The sequence below is a fragment of the Geotrypetes seraphini genome, chromosome 5, assembly GCF_902459505.1.
Source record: "Geotrypetes seraphini chromosome 5, aGeoSer1.1, whole genome shotgun sequence".
Classification (NCBI taxonomy): Eukaryota; Metazoa; Chordata; class Amphibia; order Gymnophiona; family Dermophiidae; genus Geotrypetes; species Geotrypetes seraphini.
In genome coordinates, this window is record NC_047088.1 from 19,545,863 (window position 1) to 19,564,520 (window position 18,658).

Consider the following 18,658-nt stretch of genomic DNA (forward strand, 5'->3'; position numbering starts at 1 on the left):
CATCATGGTCACCTCCTCACAGTCAGGAATATAGTCAGGAGAGACCCTTCCCTGAGCTGGCTCAGGGCCAACTAACTTTCCTCTCCTCAGAGCAGCCTCTATATTGTTCAAACGAACACACCCTGCTCTCTGAGGGGGAGGAGTTACCTGCCTTGATTGCTTAGCTTGTTTTACCTTTCTCACCATGGGCCTCAGCTGGGAGTGAACAGGAGGAGGGAGGTCCCTCTCAGGCTCTTCTGAGCTGTTCTGCTCTCCTTCCTCTACTCCCTGCAGTTCAGCCTGCTTCCAGTTAAAGGGAAATGTACCTTTTTTCCTGGGACTAGTCACAATCCTATCCCCGTGGTTAGCTCGCTGAGTGGCTGGATAAGGTTTAGCCACCGGCAGCTCTGGAATGAGCGGAGCCACTGGGGACGGATTGTGACATACCCTCACCCTTAAGGATTGATTGTCCCTATTTTCCCGGGGCAACTCACTATCCTCTTGCATACGAGACAGAGTGTCCACATTCACACTTAACTTGCCAGGGCGATGCTCAATATCGTTTCCGGGGCCTATTTGCCCTTCTCCCTTGATTTAGGGGTGGTGGATCAGAGTCCTCAAAATCTTCCGGCCATCTCAACAGGGGTGTCTCATAAGGCCCTGCTAAGGCCCCTGTATCTTGATCCTGAGGACTTTCCAACCCTTCTACTCTCTGGGCAAGGGCAGCTACCACCTGTGTGATATCCCCTAAGTCTTCCTTTTTTACTTGGGCAATCTGAACCCTCACTTCCTCCAGGTCCTGTTCTATTCCCCTAAAGGTATCCAGCACCTTTTCAAAATGCTGGGCGTGTTGTTCCAGTTGCTCTTCCTGTGCCCGTTGTTTAGTTACCCAACTTTCTGCTTTCCCAGTTTGGTTTGTTAGTTCTCCGCAAGTGTTCTTTATTTCTACAACGCTACGTTGGATCGCTTGCTGTTGGACTTCATTTTCCCTTATTTGCCCCTGTACTACCTTCAGTTGGTCCGTAATTTGCGCCATAAGGTCGGTCAGCTTCCCTGACTCCCGCTGACACTGGGCAGTTATTTCCTCCCTGGACCGTTGATTATCCCGGTCTAGGGGATCCTTCCAAGCTTGGAACTTGGCTTCGGTTTGGGTTCTTAGGTTAGCTTCCCAATCCTTTCGTGCTAGTGTCAATTCTTCTCTCAGTTTCAGTATCTCTGCGTCTAGTGCGGCTACTTTAGCGGCTTCTATATTCCCTCTCAGCTCCGATCCTAATTCAGGGCGAGACCTACTTTCTATAGTTCCTACCCCGGTGGACCCGAACCCTTGCTCTCCTCTGCTGGTGTCCGGGAGACGGGTCCACTGTACCAGGTTGGGGTGCCAAATTCTCTCGCAAATAAGCTGGGCTATACGATCCCCGATTTGCACTTTGTACTCGCTATCACCCTGATTGACCAGGAGTACCGCGACATTGCCCCTAAAATCTGGGTCGATGACCCCAGCGGCCACATCGATTGACTGCTTTAACGCCAATCCTGACCTTGGAGCTATCCGTAGATAGGCACCTGGCGGGGGAGATACTTGTATATCTGTGTTTATCAGGGACCTTCCCTTAGCAGGGATAGTTTGTTCACAGGCGGCATATAGGTCATAGCCTGCAGCCTTAGCGTAAACCCGCGTGGGTGCTATGGCCCTATCTGACAGCGGGGCCCACCGAATTGTAGGCTTCCCATATTTAGGTTTTAACCCCTTAGCCCGTCGTCTTCCCTCCCGGGGCCCGACTAAGCTCTCCTCAACCCGACTACCCAACACACATTTACTCAACATCCCCTTCCTCTCCGGCACTCCTATCTGCGCCCGATTCAGCCAATCTCTTCCCAGGATTAATGGGTAAGGTGTTGTCTTTAAAACTGCCACTGATATTCGGGTTTTTTTTTTCCCTATGTTGAATGGTCAGGTCTCTAAGGGGGTATTCCTGTGTTTCTCCGTGTATACAGGTGATGGGTACTTGCTTCACCCCCAGCTCCTGATCTGAGCCCAATTCATCCCATAGTTGCTCTGATACGACCGACTGCTCAGCCCCCGTATCGACCAGAGCCGGGACCTCCCTGTTGGCTACTGAGACTATGACTTGATATTCTTCGGGAATCGGGGCCCCAGGCCTCTGAGTTATTATCAGATCCCTCGTTACCCTACAGTACCTCTGGGTATGCCCTATTTTCCCACAACGATAGCACCTCTGGGTTTTCTCAGGGACAGGCTCCTTCGCCCTAGGGTACCCTGTAGTTTTCCTGGGTGGGTCCTGACCTCGGCTGTCCTTAGCTTTTCCCAGGCCTAGTAGGGTGGTTGTCTTTCCCTCCTCATAGGCGCCTTGGGCGTCCAAATAGGCTTCTGCTACCTCTAAGGTCTGGGCTAAGGTTTTGCAGCCCTGTTTCTGCACCCAGCCCCTCAAATTCTTGGGAGCGGATTGCAGAAACTGCTCCCTGATCACCTCTAATACAATGGCCCGGGCATCCCCAAGCCATGGACTAAGCCACCTCTCAGCCAACTTAGACAGTTTTTGAGCAAGGGCCTTAGGTCTTTCCTTATCCTGCATAAGGGTTGCTCTAAACCGCTGGCGATAATGCTCTTGAGTGTAGCCTAAGTACTCCAATATATGTGTCTTTACAGCTTGATAATTGTTAGCTACCTCTGGGGCTAGTGTCTGATAAGCAGACAGGGTTTCTCCTGCAAGGCATGGGAGTAGCCTTACAGCCCACTGACCCTGAGGCCAACCAGCAGCAGTAGCTACCCTCTCGAACGCGGATAGGAATTCATCCGGCGCATCCGCTGGTGTGATCTTACACAGATTTAGCGTGGCTAGAGGGTTAGCTGCTCCTGAGGGTTGTGGCAAATTACTGTGTCCAGGCTCACTGCCTGCCGATGTCGATGGGTTCTGCAAAATTCTAGACAGTACTTGCGTTTGCTCCCCCATCGCTAGCACCATCTCGTCGTGTTGCCGCCGAGATAATTCCTGAGACCGGTACCATAACTCCTGGTTGGTCTTTAGCACTGCTTGTAAGTCCTCGCTTTGCTTCTGGCGTTCCGCCGTCAAGAACGCTATCAGCTGTTGCTGGTCCATCGTGCCGATTAACCTACAAGAAACAAAGCGAGAGAGACCAACCCAAGTGCGGTACCACTATATGAGTGTAGTCAAACTCCCTCACCCCCCTGGTCAAGCCTCTTACCAGAGCACAAGGTGAGTCTTTGCCTTTTGTTTGTAGGCCTCCTTGGCCCCCAGTCGTATAGCTGCGTTTCTGTCCTCCTATATCGATCCTCAGCCTCCTCCGACTCTGGCTCCTCACTGGTGCAGCTGGGACAGCCAAGCCACTTGCTTCCTCTGCACCCCGGTCGGAAGACTTCTGGAACTCCGCTCCGCTCAGACTGGAACCAATACAACAAACTAAAATAACAAGCTAAAACAACAAATTATTCACAAGTCCAAAACTTTTTTTTTTTCCAAAAAAAAAAAAAAAAAAAAAAAAAAAAAATATTTTTTTTTTTCCAATTCTCACAATGTCCAGCAGGAGGCGCTCATCCCACTCCTGATACCATATGTGACAGGGCCGGTACCTGTATTTACCGTAACCCGGCCTCTGCTCACCCGAGCGCAACTCCGACGTGCTTCCGATGAAGGAAGGAAGTCCTGCTGGAATATCTTTTCTTGTCAGGAAGCAAAATAGCAGAAATAAACAAATCAGTTCACTTGTTCAAAGTCCCTTTATTCCTTGAACCGAAGTTGGGAGCAACGTCTCCCTTAAGCATTCATAAAAAAAAAAACCCCAAAGTCCAAATAGAATGCTGCACACAGATAACCAAAAATAAAGTCTGGAGTGGACCCACTGGAATGGGTTGCCACTGCTACCTTCAATCAGGCAATTAAGGTAAGTATCATTTACATCAAAAAAATAGCAAACAGAACTGTAGTGGGCTTGTCTTTACCTTAGGGAAGATAAAGCAACCTTACACACTCTCACTCAAGTTCTGGGCCTCTAAGCTCAGCAAGTTTAAAGCTGGGCTGAATCCAACAGAGAAACTGTTGGTGGGGGAGGGGAGTAAAGGAATTCACTTATTACTTTTCTGAAGTATCAGAATGCCAATAATGGCCCCACTATCCCGACCTGGATCTTAAGTGAATTCTCCCCAAAAGTTATGACATTTACTTCCCTCACAGTCACAGAAATGCATCCCCAATTCAGGCCACTTGAGTTACAAAACAACAATAAAAAAAACGTTTTTTTTTTTCAGCACAAGTCCCTGCACTTTCTCACACACAGCACAACTGCACAACAGTGTTCTAATAAACAGAGAAAGGCTCCAAACCTTCAGACCTGCCACTTATCTTTATTGCATGAGCGTATCTTCAGGCAGTCCAAGGCTCTCTACCCATTCCATGGGTTCAGGTGGGGCTGGCTGGTTGGCAACAAGGTCAGTGTCAGTTTCCATCATGGTCACCTCCTCACAGTCAGGAATATAGTCAGGAGAGACCCTTCCCTGAGCTGGCTCAGGGCCAACTAACTTTCCTCTCCTCAGAGCAGCCTCTATATTGTTCAAACGAACACACCCTGCTCTCTGAGGGGGAGGAGTTACCTGCCTTGATTGCTTAGCTTGTTTTACCTTTCTCACCATGGGCCTCAGCTGGGAGTGAACAGGAGGAGGGAGGTCCCTCTCAGGCTCTTCTGAGCTGTTCTGCTCTCCTTCCTCTACTCCCTGCAGTTCAGCCTGCTTCCAGTTAAAGGGAAATGTACCTTTTTTCCTGGGACTAGTCACAATCCTATCCCCGTGGTTAGCTCGCTGAGTGGCTGGATAAGGTTTAGCCACCGGCAGCTCTGGAATGAGCGGAGCCACTGGGGACGGATTGTGACAATATTTATTGTGGATATCCTGAAAACCTGACCTGGCTCCAGCTCTCGAGGATTGGAATTGCCTACCCCTGATCTAGGATGTATTTGGGCTCTCAATCCCCAGGGTTTATGATGCCAGCTTTACTATCATTTTGGCAGTGCTTTTCAACTGCTTCTACCATGTAGATTCTTTCAGCAATGCAGTCTCCAAAGTTGGACAAAATGTTCCAGAGGCATTATTCACCTCCCATGCACAGCATTTCCCCCCTCTGAGTGCACCACTATTTCCACACTATCTTTATTGCATCAGTTTTAAACAGTTAGCACACAATCTACCGGAAATGAATATATGGTGGGAAAAAAACTCCAGCTGTTTGATTAACGTGAAATGTTGCAAGTCTGATAACAATCAACCACATACAATTTATGAAGAAACTTGCAGGAAGCAAAGAAAGCAGCCCCCCTTATCACTGAGTAGAATGGACTTGCTTCTCTCCTGCAAATGGATTACTTGCTAGAGGGGGTGTCAAAGTCCCTCCTCGAGGGCCGCAATCCAGTCGGGTCTTCAGGGTTTTCCCAAGGAATTAACACAGGATTGAAGAGATAATAGTATATTATACAGACTTTGATGCACTTAATGTTTGGATTTTTAGCAAGGTGGTTTGGTAGATTGTGAATATTATAATATATTTATAAGGCATGAATTGTATGTGGGGAAGGTGTTGTATAAGTATTTTATAGAAAGCAATCAATTTGTGAACACTTTATTTGGGATAGTGGCAATAGTAATTTATTTATATTAAAGTATAGCTCTTTCTATTTATGTAAGACAATGAATATGCATGAGATATATTTGCGTGCACTGCTTTCATTGTATGCTAATAGATCTCATGCATATTCATTGGGGAAATCCTGAAACCCCAGCTGGATTGCGGCCCTCGAGGACCATTTATTCAAAAGAAGATTCTTCAGAGCTTTACATCAGTGTTTCCCAAGTTCATCCTGAAAACCTGAAGCAAAGACGTTCTCTTTACAAGACAGGGATTCAGTTCATTTGATTAACTGCTGTAAGTGTATGTTCATAAAACATATGGGCAAATGAATCAAAAAACCTACCTCTTTCCTCTCCCTTACATTTTGATCTTATGGTACTTTAACAGGTGGGAAATGATTTCTTATTTCCCTAGAAAAGTGATCCGAAAACCTGTCCTGGAGAAACCCCAGCCAGTTGGGTTTTCAGGATAGCTGAAATGGATATTCATAGTGGAAAGACTGAATGAATTATTTGCTTCGGTCTTTATGGAAGAAGATGGGAAATAGTTTTCAAGGGTGATGATGCGGAGGAACTGAAATAAATCTTGGTGAATCTGGAAGATGCACTAAGCCAAATCGATGGAGAATAGTTAAGCTCTGAAACATGTTGCCAGAGGTTGTGCAAAGAGCGGATAGCGTAGCTGGTTTTATGAAAGGTTTGGACAATTTCCTGGAGGAAAAGTCCATCGTCTGTTATTGAGAAAGACATGGGGGAAGCCACTGGTTGCCCTGGATCGGTAGCATGGAATGTTGCTACTCTTTGGGGTTCCAGAATCTTTTGTTACTCTGAGAGATTCTGGAATGTTGCTTCTCCTTGGGTTTTGCCCAGGTACTAGGGACTTGGATTGGCCACTGTGAGAACGAGCTACAGGGCTTGATGGACCATTGGTTTGACCCAGTAAGACTATTCTTAGGTTCTTATGATTTGCGTACACTGCCTCCTTGTTGTTTAAATTGATCTCATGAATATTCATTGTGGATATTCTGAACACCTAACTGGCTGGGTTCCCCAGGCTGTGGAATAGTAAAGGGGGGGGGGGGCGGTCCACCACAGGTGCTGTCTTGGTGGAGCCACCAGCACCTGTCTTCCTTTCTGCCCCTCTGCGTCTTCACTTCCCTCCCACTGTACCTCTAGCTCTTCACTGGCACGAGCAGCAACTCCGACCTGCTGCTCACTCCAGCGTCGGCTCTCCCTCTGATGTCACTTCCGGGTCCTGCGCCTAGAAAGTGACATCAGAGGGAGAGCTGAAGCAGGCAGCAAGTTCGTGAGGTATGGGGGAAGGGAAGGGGCGCATGCACGTGCGGGAAGGGGGGGCAGGGAAGGAGCGGAGGAGGGGCACCTTTCACCCTCGCTATGCCACAGTCCCCAGGGCAGGTTTGGGAATCACTGCTCTAGAATTTTGTTTATTGAGTATTCTATGGACTGACATGTTTTTATAACTTTTATGTAGTTTTATTGGTTTTATATTTTCTGGCTCCTTCCTTTTAAATTCTTGGAGTGGGGGAGCAGAGAGGAGGCCAGGTGCTGGCGGCTCCATCAAGACAGCACCTGGGCAGGCCGCCTCCTTTACTATACCACAGTCTGTGGAACCAGCTAGTTTTAATTATTTCTATCTTTGAAATTTAATCTACGAAGGTGATATATAAATGAGTATAAATAAATAAGGAGAAGATTCATCAAGAGGTGCTGATTTAGCGAGTGCTAAATACTAAGACACCCATTATATTCCTCTGGGCGTCTTGGAATTTGATGATTCAAAATGTAGATGCTCCAAAACCACGTCCCTAAGACCTCCTGTTGACTGGATAAGCTGATTCACTGAGGCAAAATTAAGGTTAGAAGACAGCTGCAGTTCATCAGAGATAGGATGCCTGTCTTTTATGGTCCTTGTTTTCTCTCCCAATAAAATTAAACTTTGCCTTTGTTCTTTGTTCCATTTCTTGTGCATAATATAACCACAGTAGTTATAGGAGAAATACATCCTTTACCTGTCTGTGTTTCAAGAAAACCAAGTAGCTTGTTTTTATCAGTCAGTGGCCATGAATTTTTACTGAGTTTCAGCTGCATAATGAATGCAAATTCTCAGTTGCAGTGTGTTTCTGATCTGTTGTCACTGAACAATTAATACTAAAAGCCTCTGCTAGCTCTAGGGTTGCTGGAGGTCATCACAGTGCAGAGGTACCTATGCCAGAAGTCAGTGAGCCATTTTTTTTTTTCAAATGTTGTCTTTAAAAATATATCCTTCTTCATATAACTCCCCCCTTTTACAAAACTGCAGAAGCAGTTTTTAGTGCAGGCCGGCACACTGAATGCTCTCCGCGGCTCCCGACGCTCAACTCTACGAGTGTTGGGAGCAGCGCAGAGTATTCAGCGTGCAGGCCTGTGCTACAAAACACTTTTGCAGTTTTGTAACGGGGCGGGGGGGGGTATAATAAGGGAGCATTATATCTTTTAGTCCTAGGTGTGTCCTCAAAATATATAATAAACACCAGAACAAGGGTTTCAAATTGTTTAAAATAAATCCATACTCCGGTGAAAAATCAAATAAACAGTCCTATTATGTTCCAACTGTAATCAATCACGGAGTAAAAAAGCCTGAGAAGTCGTAGGAAGCAAACGCTGTCCATTGGGTATGAGAGAGCCGTAAAGTGTACCAGCTCCTCTACACACTTTAAAGAATCCAGCACATCCAGCACATTTTAAAGAATGAAGCTCTTGTTTTTGTCGTCACTGTCAACACCCTCCTGCCAAAGTGATGTAAAGAGTCAGGGGTGAATCCTGGCCATTTAGATCCCTCTTCTGGGGCTATCCAGCACATTTTAAAGAATGAAGCTTTTGTTCTTGTCATCACCTTCAACGCCCCTCCTGGCAAAGTGATGTAAAACAGTCAGGGGTCACTCCAGGACATTTAGATCCTTCGTCTGGTGCTACAACTCTTGTTCTTGTCTTCACTGCCCTCCTGCTAAAGTGATGTAAACAGTCAGGGGCGACTCCTGGCCATTTAGATCTTTCTCATGGGGCTATCCAGCACATTTTAAAGAATGAAGCTCTTGTTTTTGTCGTCACTGTCAACACCTTTCTGTCAATGTGATGTAAACAGTGAGGGGCGACTCCTGGCCATTTAGATCCTTCTTCTTGGGATATACATCACATTTTAAAGAATGAAGCTCTTGTTTTTGTCTCACTGTCAACACCCTCCTAACAAAGTGATATAAATAGACAGGGTCGACTCTTGGCCATTTAGATCCTTCTTCTGGGGCTATCCAGCACATTTTAAAGCATGAAGCTCTTGTTCTTGTCGTCTTCTATCATTGGCCTGAAAAAGACCCTCCGATGTAATTAAATTACTCTTAGATATGTGTAATGCACTAGCACTTATTAACCATAAATAAAGTGGAATAGTGCTTATCCAAATGGCGTCCCGCTTTTTCATTCAGGGTCGGCCTTCCGTAGTCCACTAAGCTTCCTGCGACTTCTGAGGCCTTTTTCCTCCGTGATTGGTTACAGTTGGAACAAAATAGGACTGTTTATTTGATTTTTCACTGGAGTTTGGATTTATTATATGTATTTATATACTCCAGTCCCTCCAGAATAATAGGGTTTTTGTGATTTCAAATGCTTAAATATACTCCATTTGTATAAAATATACTCTCTAACCTAAGTGCCCAAAGTGTAGTGCAAAGCGCTCAGAAAATGGCTACACCGTAGCTCTTTGTGCTATTTCTTATTCAACAGGTACCTTAAGAAGGATATGGCAATACTTGAGAGGGTCCAGAGGAGAGCGACACAAATGATTAAGGGCATGGAAAACCTTTCATACACTGAAAGATTAGAGAGACTGGGGCTCTTCTCCCTGGAAAAGCGGAGACTCAGAGGAGACATGATAGAGACCTACAAGATCATGAAGGGCATAGAGAGAGTAGAGAGGGACAGATTCTTCAAACTTTCAAAACACAAAAGAACAAGAGGGCATTCGGAAAAGTTGGAAGGAGACAGATTCAAAACGAATGCTAGGAAGTTCTTCTTTACCCAGCGTGTGGTGGACACCTGGAATGCGCTTCCAGAGGACGTAATAGGACAGAGTACGATACTGGGGTTCAAGAAAGGATTGGACAATTTCCTGCTGGAAAAGGGGATAGAGGGGTATAAATAGAGGATTACTGCACAGGTCCTGGACCTGTTGGGCCGCCGCGTGAGCGGACTGCTGGGCATGATGGACCTCAGGTCTGACCCAGTGGAGGCATTGCTTATGTTCTGATGGGAGAGGAGGAGATAGTGATGCTGTGGATGGACCATTTGGCCTTTATCTGCCATCATGTTTCTAGGTTTCTATAACCATAAAGCTCTATGACATCACAATGCAGGTGCAAAGAGCCTTAGCCTATAGGAAGAGGAGATGCAAATGTTAAGAGCCTTAGCCAATGCGCTTCCAGAGAGCGTAATAGGGCAGAGTACGGTACTGGGGTTCAAGAAAGGATTGGACAATTTCCTGCTGGAAAAGGGGGGTAGAGGGGTATAGATAGAGGATTACTGCACAGGTCCTGGACCTGTTGGGCCGCCGCGTGAGCGGGCTGCTAGGCACGATGGACCTCAGGTCTGACCCAGCGGAGGCATTGCTTTTGTTCTTATGTTAGGACAGCATCAAACTCTGTTATCGCGCTTATTTTAAATCATATTACGAGAGAAGGGAATAAAGCGCACTTGGCTTATAGTGTTGTAAACTCCTTCTCTCAAAAAGCGCAATGCAGTCTGGTGGTGTCCCAAAAAGTTTTAAAAATTCTTCTGCAACATGCGTATATCTTCTACGGTGCTACTAGGATCCCGGCTTTGCCTGAAAAGGCTTCACATTTTCATGGTGCACGTAGTGGAAACACTACCGCCCTGCCTTCAGCAACCGTCAAACAGACGCCAAACTCTCATTAATTAGATCACAATTTTGAACATGCCAATATTTTCATTTCTCTAATAATTCAGTTCCTATTCTGCCATTTATATCTCTGTGCCAAAATTCATTAGCAGGTACCACAGATAACTTGAAGGTATGATGATAATATCAAATCATTTAAATTCCAAACTCCTCTAAATACCGGCACGGTTGGTCAAAGGGCAAGGAGGACGTCTGTTCAACCAATGCTAAAGTCTTTATTGAAAAATATTGATCCAAGTTTCGGTGTATAGAAGACGCCTTCCTCAGGGGACACCTGTCGCAATAATGCACATTACACAGGAGTGAGGAGCTCTTGAGTAGACAAAGCTACGGCGTTCAGAAAAAGGCAAAAGTGAAAAGACAAAGGGACACCTTGTCCATTATCCTCTCTGAAGTTACTTCAGTTTATCCTGCAGGACTTTGCCCAAATCCTATCAAGGATAGATGGTGGCCTAAAGCGAGTCCAAAGTCTCAGGCAACTTTTATGACGTGGTGAAGGTACACGTGGCATGCGGGGTGGGAATGGTAAGAATGTTGATTGAGAGGGGAGAAGGGTGAAATCATTAGATACCGGGAAGGGGAGCAGCAGAGAGAGACGGCCAGCAGGAGTATAGGATTTAGCCAGAAGGAACTCTTCTTTAGTCATAGGAAGGAGAGTCTGAGCTGAGCTGTGGGGGGAGGTCGAGTTCTGCATGAGGCATTGGAGAGAGCCTGAGAAACCAGTGAAACCAGTGAAATCTAATACTTGGAACAGCCCTTGTAGAGGAAGCGAGGTTGTTGAGAAGGGATAGGAATGTAAGAAAAATGGCATCAAAACATTTACTTGATGGCGTGCAACACTTTTGAGTGTGTGTGTGTGTGTGGTGGGGGGGGGGGGGGGAGCACTGACTGAGTGAGCACATGAGCAGCATAGCACCAAAAAAGACTAAAGTACATATTTATTATATGCCGGTACTTTCTCTGTCACAGTCTAAGGGCTCCTTTTACGAAGCCGCGTTAGCGGTTTTAGCACATGCAGCTTTTTGGTGTGCGCTAAACCCGTGCTACGCGGCTAGAACTAATGCCAGCTCAATGCTGGCGTTAGCATCTAGCACAGCCGGCAGTTTAGCGTGCACTATTACGCACGTTAAACCGCTAACGCGGCTTCGTAAAAGGAGCCCTAAGTTTTTGTACTTTACATATGGAAGGGTCACAAGGAGCCATAGGGGGAATCCTAACCATTGGGCTACTCCTCCACTTTGTGTGTCTTTGTCTGAAAAATGACAGAGCCTGGCAGCTCTTATCTTCTTACGTGAGCTAAGTATAGGACACTGCCCTCCTGCTAAAGTGATGTAAACAGTCAGGGGCGACTCCTGGCCATTTAGATCCTTCTCATGGGGCTATCCAGCACATTTTAAAGAATGAAGCTCTTGTTTTTGTCGTCACTGTCAACACCTTTCTGTCAATGTGATGTAAACAGTGAGGGGCGACTCCTGGCCATTTAGATCCTTCTTCTTGGGATATACATCACATTTTAAAGAATGAAGCTCTTGTTTTTGTCGTCACTGTCAACACCCTCCTGACAAAGTGATATAAATAGACAGGGTCGACTCTTGGCCATTTAGATCCTTCTTCTGGGGCTATCCAGCACATTTTAAAGCATGAAGCTCTTGTTCTTGTCGTCTTCTATCATTGGCCTGAAAAAGACCCTCCGATGTAATTAAATTACTCTTAGATATGTGTAATGCACTAGCACTTATTAACTATAAATAAAGTGGAATAGTGCTTATCTGAATGGCGTCCCGCTTTTTCATTCAGGGTCGGCCTTCCGTAGTCCACTAAGCTTCCTGCGACTTCTGAGGCCTTTTTCCTCCGTGATTGGTTACAGTTGGAACAAAATAGGACTGTTTATTTGATTTTTCACTGGAGTTTGGATTTATTATATGTATTTATATACTCCAGTCCCTCCAGAATAATAGGGTTTTTGTGATTTCAAATGCTTAAATACACTCCATTTGTATAAAATATACTCTCTAACCTAAGTGCCCAAAGTGTAGTGCAAAGCGCTCAGAAAATGGCTACACCGTAGCTCTTTGTGCTATTTCTTATTCAACAGGTACCTTAAGAAGGATATGGCAATACTTGAGAGGGTCCAGAGGAGAGCGACACAAATGATTAAGGGCATGGAAAACCTTTCATACACTGAAAGATTAGAGAGACTGGGGCTCTTCTCCCTGGAAAAGCGGAGACTCAGAGGAGACATGATAGAGACCTACAAGATCATGAAGGGCATAGAGAGAGTAGAGAGGGACAGATTCTTCAAACTTTCAAAACACAAAAGAACAAGAGGGCATTCGGAAAAGTTGGAAGGAGACAGATTCAAAACGAATGCTAGGAAGTTCTTCTTTACCCAGCGTGTGGTGGACACCTGGAATGCGCTTCCAGAGGACGTAATAGGACAGAGTACGATACTGGGGTTCAAGAAAGGATTGGACAATTTCCTGCTGGAAAAGGGGATAGAGGGGTATAAATAGAGGATTACTGCACAGGTCCTGGACCTGTTGGGCCGCCGCGTGAGCGGACTGCTGGGCATGATGGACCTCAGGTCTGACCCAGCGGAGGCATTGCTTATGTTCTGATGGGAGAGGAGGAGATAGTGATGCTGTGGATGGACCATTTGGCCTTTATCTGCCATCATGTTTCTAGGTTTCTATAACCATAAAGCTCTATGACATCACAATGCAGGTGCAAAGAGCCTTAGCCTATAGGAAGAGGAGATGCAAATATTAAGAGCCTTAGCCAATGCGCTTCCAGAGAGTGTAATAGGGCAGAGTACGGTACTGGGGTTCAAGAAAGGATTGGACAATTTCCTGCTGGAAAAGGGGGTAGAGGGGTATAGATAGAGGATTACTGCACAGGTCCTGGACCTGTTGGGCCGCCGCGTGAGCGGGCTGCTAGGCACGATGGACCTCAGGTCTGACCCAGCGGAGGCATTGCTTTTGTTCTTATGTTAGGACAGCATCAAACTCTGTTATCGCGCTTATTTTAAATCATATTACGAGAGAAGGGAATAAAGCGCACTTGGCTTATAGCGTTGTAAACTCCTTCTCTCAAAAAGCGCAATGCAGTCTGGTGGTGTCCCAAAAAGTTTTAAAAATTCTTCTGCAACATGCGTATATCTTCTACGGTGCTACTAGGATCCCGGCTTTGCCTGAAAAGGCTTCACATTTTCATGGTGCACGTAGTGGAAACACTACCGCCCTGCCTTCAGCAACCGTCAAACAGACACCAAACTCTCATTAATTAGATCACAATTTTGAACATGCCAGTATTTTCATTTCTCTAATAATTCAGTTCCTATTCTGCCATTTATATCTCTGTGCCAAAATTCATTAGCAGGTACCACAGATAACTTGAAGGTATGATGATAATATCAAATCATTTAAATTCCAAACTCCTCTAAATACCGGCACGGTTGGTCAAAGGGCAAGGAGGACGTCTGTTCAACCAATGCTAAAGTCTTTATTGAAAAATATTGATCCAAGTTTCGGTGTATAGAAGACGCCTTCCTCAGGGGACACCTGTCGCAATAATGCACATTACACAGGAGTGAGGAGCTCTTGAGTAGACAAAGCTATGGCGTTCAGAAAAAGGCAAAAGTGAAAAGGCAAAGGGACACCTTGTCGATTATCCTCTCTGAAGTTACTTCAGTTTATCCTGCAGGACTTTGCCCAAATCCTATCAAGGATAGATGGTGGCCTAAAGCGAGTCCAAAGTCTCAGGCAACTTTTATGACGTGGTGAAGGTACACGTGGCATGCGGGGTGGGAATGGTAAGAATGTTGATTGAGAGGGGAGAAGGGTGAAATCATTAGATACCGGGAAGGGGAGCAGCAGAGAGAGACGGCCAGCAGGAGTATAGGATTTAGCCAGAAGGAACTCTTCTTTAGTCATAGGAAGGAGAGTCTGAGCTGAGCTGTGGGGGGAGGTCGAGTTCTGCATGAGGCATTGGAGAGAGCCTGAGAAACCAGTGAAACCAGTGAAATCTAATACTTGGAACAGCCCTTGTAGAGGAAGCGAGGTTGTTGAGAAGGGATAGGAATGTAAGAAAAATGGCATCAAAACATTTACTTGATGGCGTGCAACACTTTTGAGTGTGTGTGTGTGTGTGCGGTGGGGGGGTGGGGGGGGAGCACTGACTGAGTGAGCACATGAGCAGCATAGCACCAAAAAAGACTAAAGTACATATTTATTATATGCCGGTACTTTCTCTGTCACAGTCTAAGGGCTCCTTTTACGAAGCCGCGTTAGCGGTTTTAGCACATGCAGCTTTTTGGTGTGCGCTAAACCCGTGCTACGCGGCTAGAACTAATGCCAGCTCAATGCTGGCGTTAGCATCTAGCACAGCCGGCAGTTTAGCGTGCACTATTACGCACGTTAAACCGCTAACGCGGCTTCGTAAAAGGAGCCCTAAGTTTTTGTACTTTAGATATGGAAGGGTCACAAGGAGCCATAGGGGGAATCCTAACCATTAGGCTACTCCTCCACTTTGTGTGTCTTTGTCTGAAAAATGACAGAGCCTGGCAGCTCTTATCTTCTTACGTGAGCTAAGTATAGGACACTGCCCTCCTGCTAAAGTGATGTAAACAGTCAGGGGCGACTCCTGGCCATTTAGATCCTTCTCATGGGGCTATCCAGCACATTTTAAAGAATGAAGCTCTTGTTTTTGTCGTCACTGTCAACACCTTTCTGTCAATGTGATGTAAACAGTGAGGGGCGACTCCTGGCCATTTAGATCCTTCTTCTTGGGATATACATCACATTTTAAAGAATGAAGCTCTTGTTTTTGTCGTCATTGTCAACACCCTCCTGACAAAGTGATATAAATAGACAGGGTCGACTCTTGGCCATTTAGATCCTTCTTCTGGGGCTATCCAGCACATTTTAAAGCATGAAGCTCTTGTTCTTGTCGTCTTCTATCATTGGCCTGAAAAAGACCCTCCGATGTAATTAAATTACTCTTAGATATGTGTAATGCACTAGCACTTATTAACCATAAATAAAGTGGAATAGTGCTTATCCGAATGGCGTCCCGCTTTTTCATTCAGGGTCGGCCTTCCGTAGTCCACTAAGCTTCCTGCGACTTCTGAGGCCTTTTTCCTCCGTGATTGGTTACAGATGGAACAAAATAGGACTGTTTATTTGATTTTTCACTGGAGTTTGGATTTATTATATGTATTTATATACTCCAATCCCTCCAGAATAATAGGGTTTTTGTGATTTCAAATGCTTAAATACACTCCATTTGTATAAAATATACTCTCTAACCTAAGTGCCCAAAGTGTAGTGCAAAGCGCTCAGAAAATGGCTACACCGTAGCTCTTTGTGCTATTTCTTATTCAACAGGTACCTTAAGAAGGATATGGCAATACTTGAGAGGGTCCAGAGGAGAGCAACACAAATGATTAAGGGCATGGAAAACCTTTCATACACTGAAAGATTAGAGAGACTGGGGCTCTTCTCCCTGGAAAAGCGGAGACTCAGAGGAGACATGATAGAGACCTACAAGATCATGAAGGGCATAGAGAGAGTAGAGAGGGACAGATTCTTCAAACTTTCAAAACACAAAAGAACAAGAGGGCATTCGGAAAAGTTGGAAGGAGACAGATTCAAAACGAATGCTAGGAAGTTCTTCTTTACCCAACGTGTGGTGGACACCTGGAATGCACTTCCAGAGGACGTAATAGGACAGAGTACAGTACTGGGGTTCAAGAAAGGATTGGACAATTTCCTGCTGGAAAAAGGGATAGAGGGGTATAGATAGAGGGCTACTGCACAGGTCCTGGACCTGTTGGGCCGCCGCGTGAGCGGGCTGCTAGGCACGATGGACCTCAGGTCTGACTCAGCGGAGGCATTGCTTATGTTCTTATGTTAGGACAGCATCAAACTCTGTTATCGCGCTTATTTTAAATCATATTACGAGAGAAGGGAATAAAGTGCACTTGGCTTATAGCGTTGTAAACTCCTCTCAAAAAGCGCAATGCAGTCTGGTGGTGTCCCAAAAAGTTTTAAAAATTCTTCTGCAACATGCGTATATCTTCTACGGTGCTACTAGGATCCCGGCTTTGCCTGAAAAGGCTTCACATTTTCATGGTGCACGTAGTGGAAACACTACCGCCCTGCCTTCAGCAACCGTCAAACAGACGCCAAACTCTCATTAATTAGATCACAATTTTGAACATGCCAGTATTTTCATTTCTCTAATAATTCAGTTCCTATTCTGCCATTTATATCTCTGTGCCAAAATTCATTAGCAGGTACCACAGATAACTTGAAGGTATGATGATAATATCAAATCATTTAAATTCCAAACTCCTCTAAATACCGGCACGGTTGGTCAAAGGGCAAGGAGGACGTCTGTTCAACCAATGCTAAAGTCTTTATTGAAAAATATTGATCCAAGTTTCGGTGTATAGAAGACGCCTTCCTCAGGGGACACCTGTCGCAATAATGCACATTACACAGGAGTGAGGAGCTCTTGAGTAGACAAAGCTATGGCGTTCAGAAAAAGGCAAAAGTGAAAAGGCAAAGGGACACCTTGTCCATTATCCTCTCTGAAGTTACTTCAGTTTATCTTGCAGGACTTTGCCCAAATCCTATCAAGGATAGATGGTGGCCTAAAGCGAGTCCAAAGTCTCAGGCAACTTTTATGACGTAGTGAAGGTACACGTGGCATGCGGGGTGGGAATGGTAAGAATGTTGATTGAGAGGGGAGAAGGGTGAAATCATTAGATACCGGGAAGGGGAGCAGCAGAGAGAGACGGCCAGCAGGAGTATAGGATTTAGCCAGAAGGAACTCTTCTTTAGTCATAGGAAGGAGAGTCTGAGCTGAGCTGTGGGGGGAGGTCGAGTTCTGCATGAGGCATTGGAGAGAGCCTGAGAAACCAGTGAAACCAGTGACATCTAATACTTGGAACAGCCCTTGTAGAGGAAGCGAGGTTGTTGAGAAGGGATAGGAATGTAAGAAAAATGGCATCAAAACATTTACTTGATGGCGTGCAACACTTTTGAGTGTGTGTGTGTGTGTGCGGTGGGGGGGGGGGGGGGGAGCACTGACTGAGTGAGCACATGAGCAGCATAGCACCAAAAAAGACTAAAGTACATATTTATTATATGCCGGTACTTTCTCTGTCACAGTCTAAGGGCTCCTTTTACGAAGCCGCGTTAGCGGTTTTAGCACATGCAGCTTTTTGGTGTGCGCTAAACCCGTGCTACGCGGCTAGAACTAATGCCAGCTCAATGCTGGCGTTAGCATCTAGCACAGCCGGCAGTTTAGCGTGCACTATTACGCACGTTAAACCGCTAACGCGGCTTCGTAAAAGGAGCCCTAAGTTTTTGTACTTTAGATATGGAAGGGTCACAAGGAGCCATAGGGGGAATCCTAACCATTAGGCTACTCCTCCACTTTGTGTGTCTTTGTCTGAAAAATGACAGAGCCTGGCAGCTCTTATCTTCTTACGTGAGCTAAGTATAGGACAACCGAGCCATTGTGACATCACTGATGAGGCTGGTTCTTAGACATTGGTGGAATGAGGCATTATGACATCACAATCTCAGCTCTGGAATGTTGCTGCTCTTTGGGTTTCTGCCAGGTACTGGGACCTGGGTTAGCCACTGTTGGAAACGGGATACTGGGCTTGATGGATCTTTGATCTGTCCCAATATAGCAATTCTTATGAAAAGTGGGAGTGTGTGCATGTGTACGTGAATGTGTGTTTGCCTGAAGAGCGTGCATGAGTGATTAAAGAGGGAAAAATTATGTGAGTGTACATGTGCAGTATCTAAAGAGCAAGAGTGCATGCTGTGTGCATGCTTCTGTGTCTCTGGCGGGAACGTCATTCAAATGGAGCTTCTCTTTGAAAATATGAATTGGAGTGGAGACATTAGCATAGCAAACGAAGTCTGTGCCCCCTGATGTACCCTTCCCTGTGCCGTGCATCCCCTCTCCAATGCATCTTTCACCGTATCTATTCAAACATTCAATGGCTGCAAGAAGCATCTGTTACCTGCTGCGCGCGC

The 18,658-nt window shown here is 45.7% G+C and overlaps 1 protein-coding gene across 1 annotated transcript; it reads right to left on the minus strand.

Annotated features, from left to right (window-relative positions):
• Positions 1-226: 226 nt before the first annotated feature.
• Positions 227-3,445, minus strand: LOC117360515 (zinc finger and SCAN domain-containing protein 9-like). Its single transcript, XM_033944376.1, has 2 exons — positions 3,205-3,445; positions 227-3,111 (listed from the first exon to the last, which is right to left on the minus strand). Exon 2 carries the CDS (start codon positions 3,096-3,098, stop codon positions 1,794-1,796), a length of 1,305 nt encoding a protein of 434 aa, XP_033800267.1. The 5' UTR covers positions 3,099-3,111; positions 3,205-3,445; the 3' UTR covers positions 227-1,793.
• Between the last annotated feature and the right edge of the window lie 15,213 nt (positions 3,446-18,658).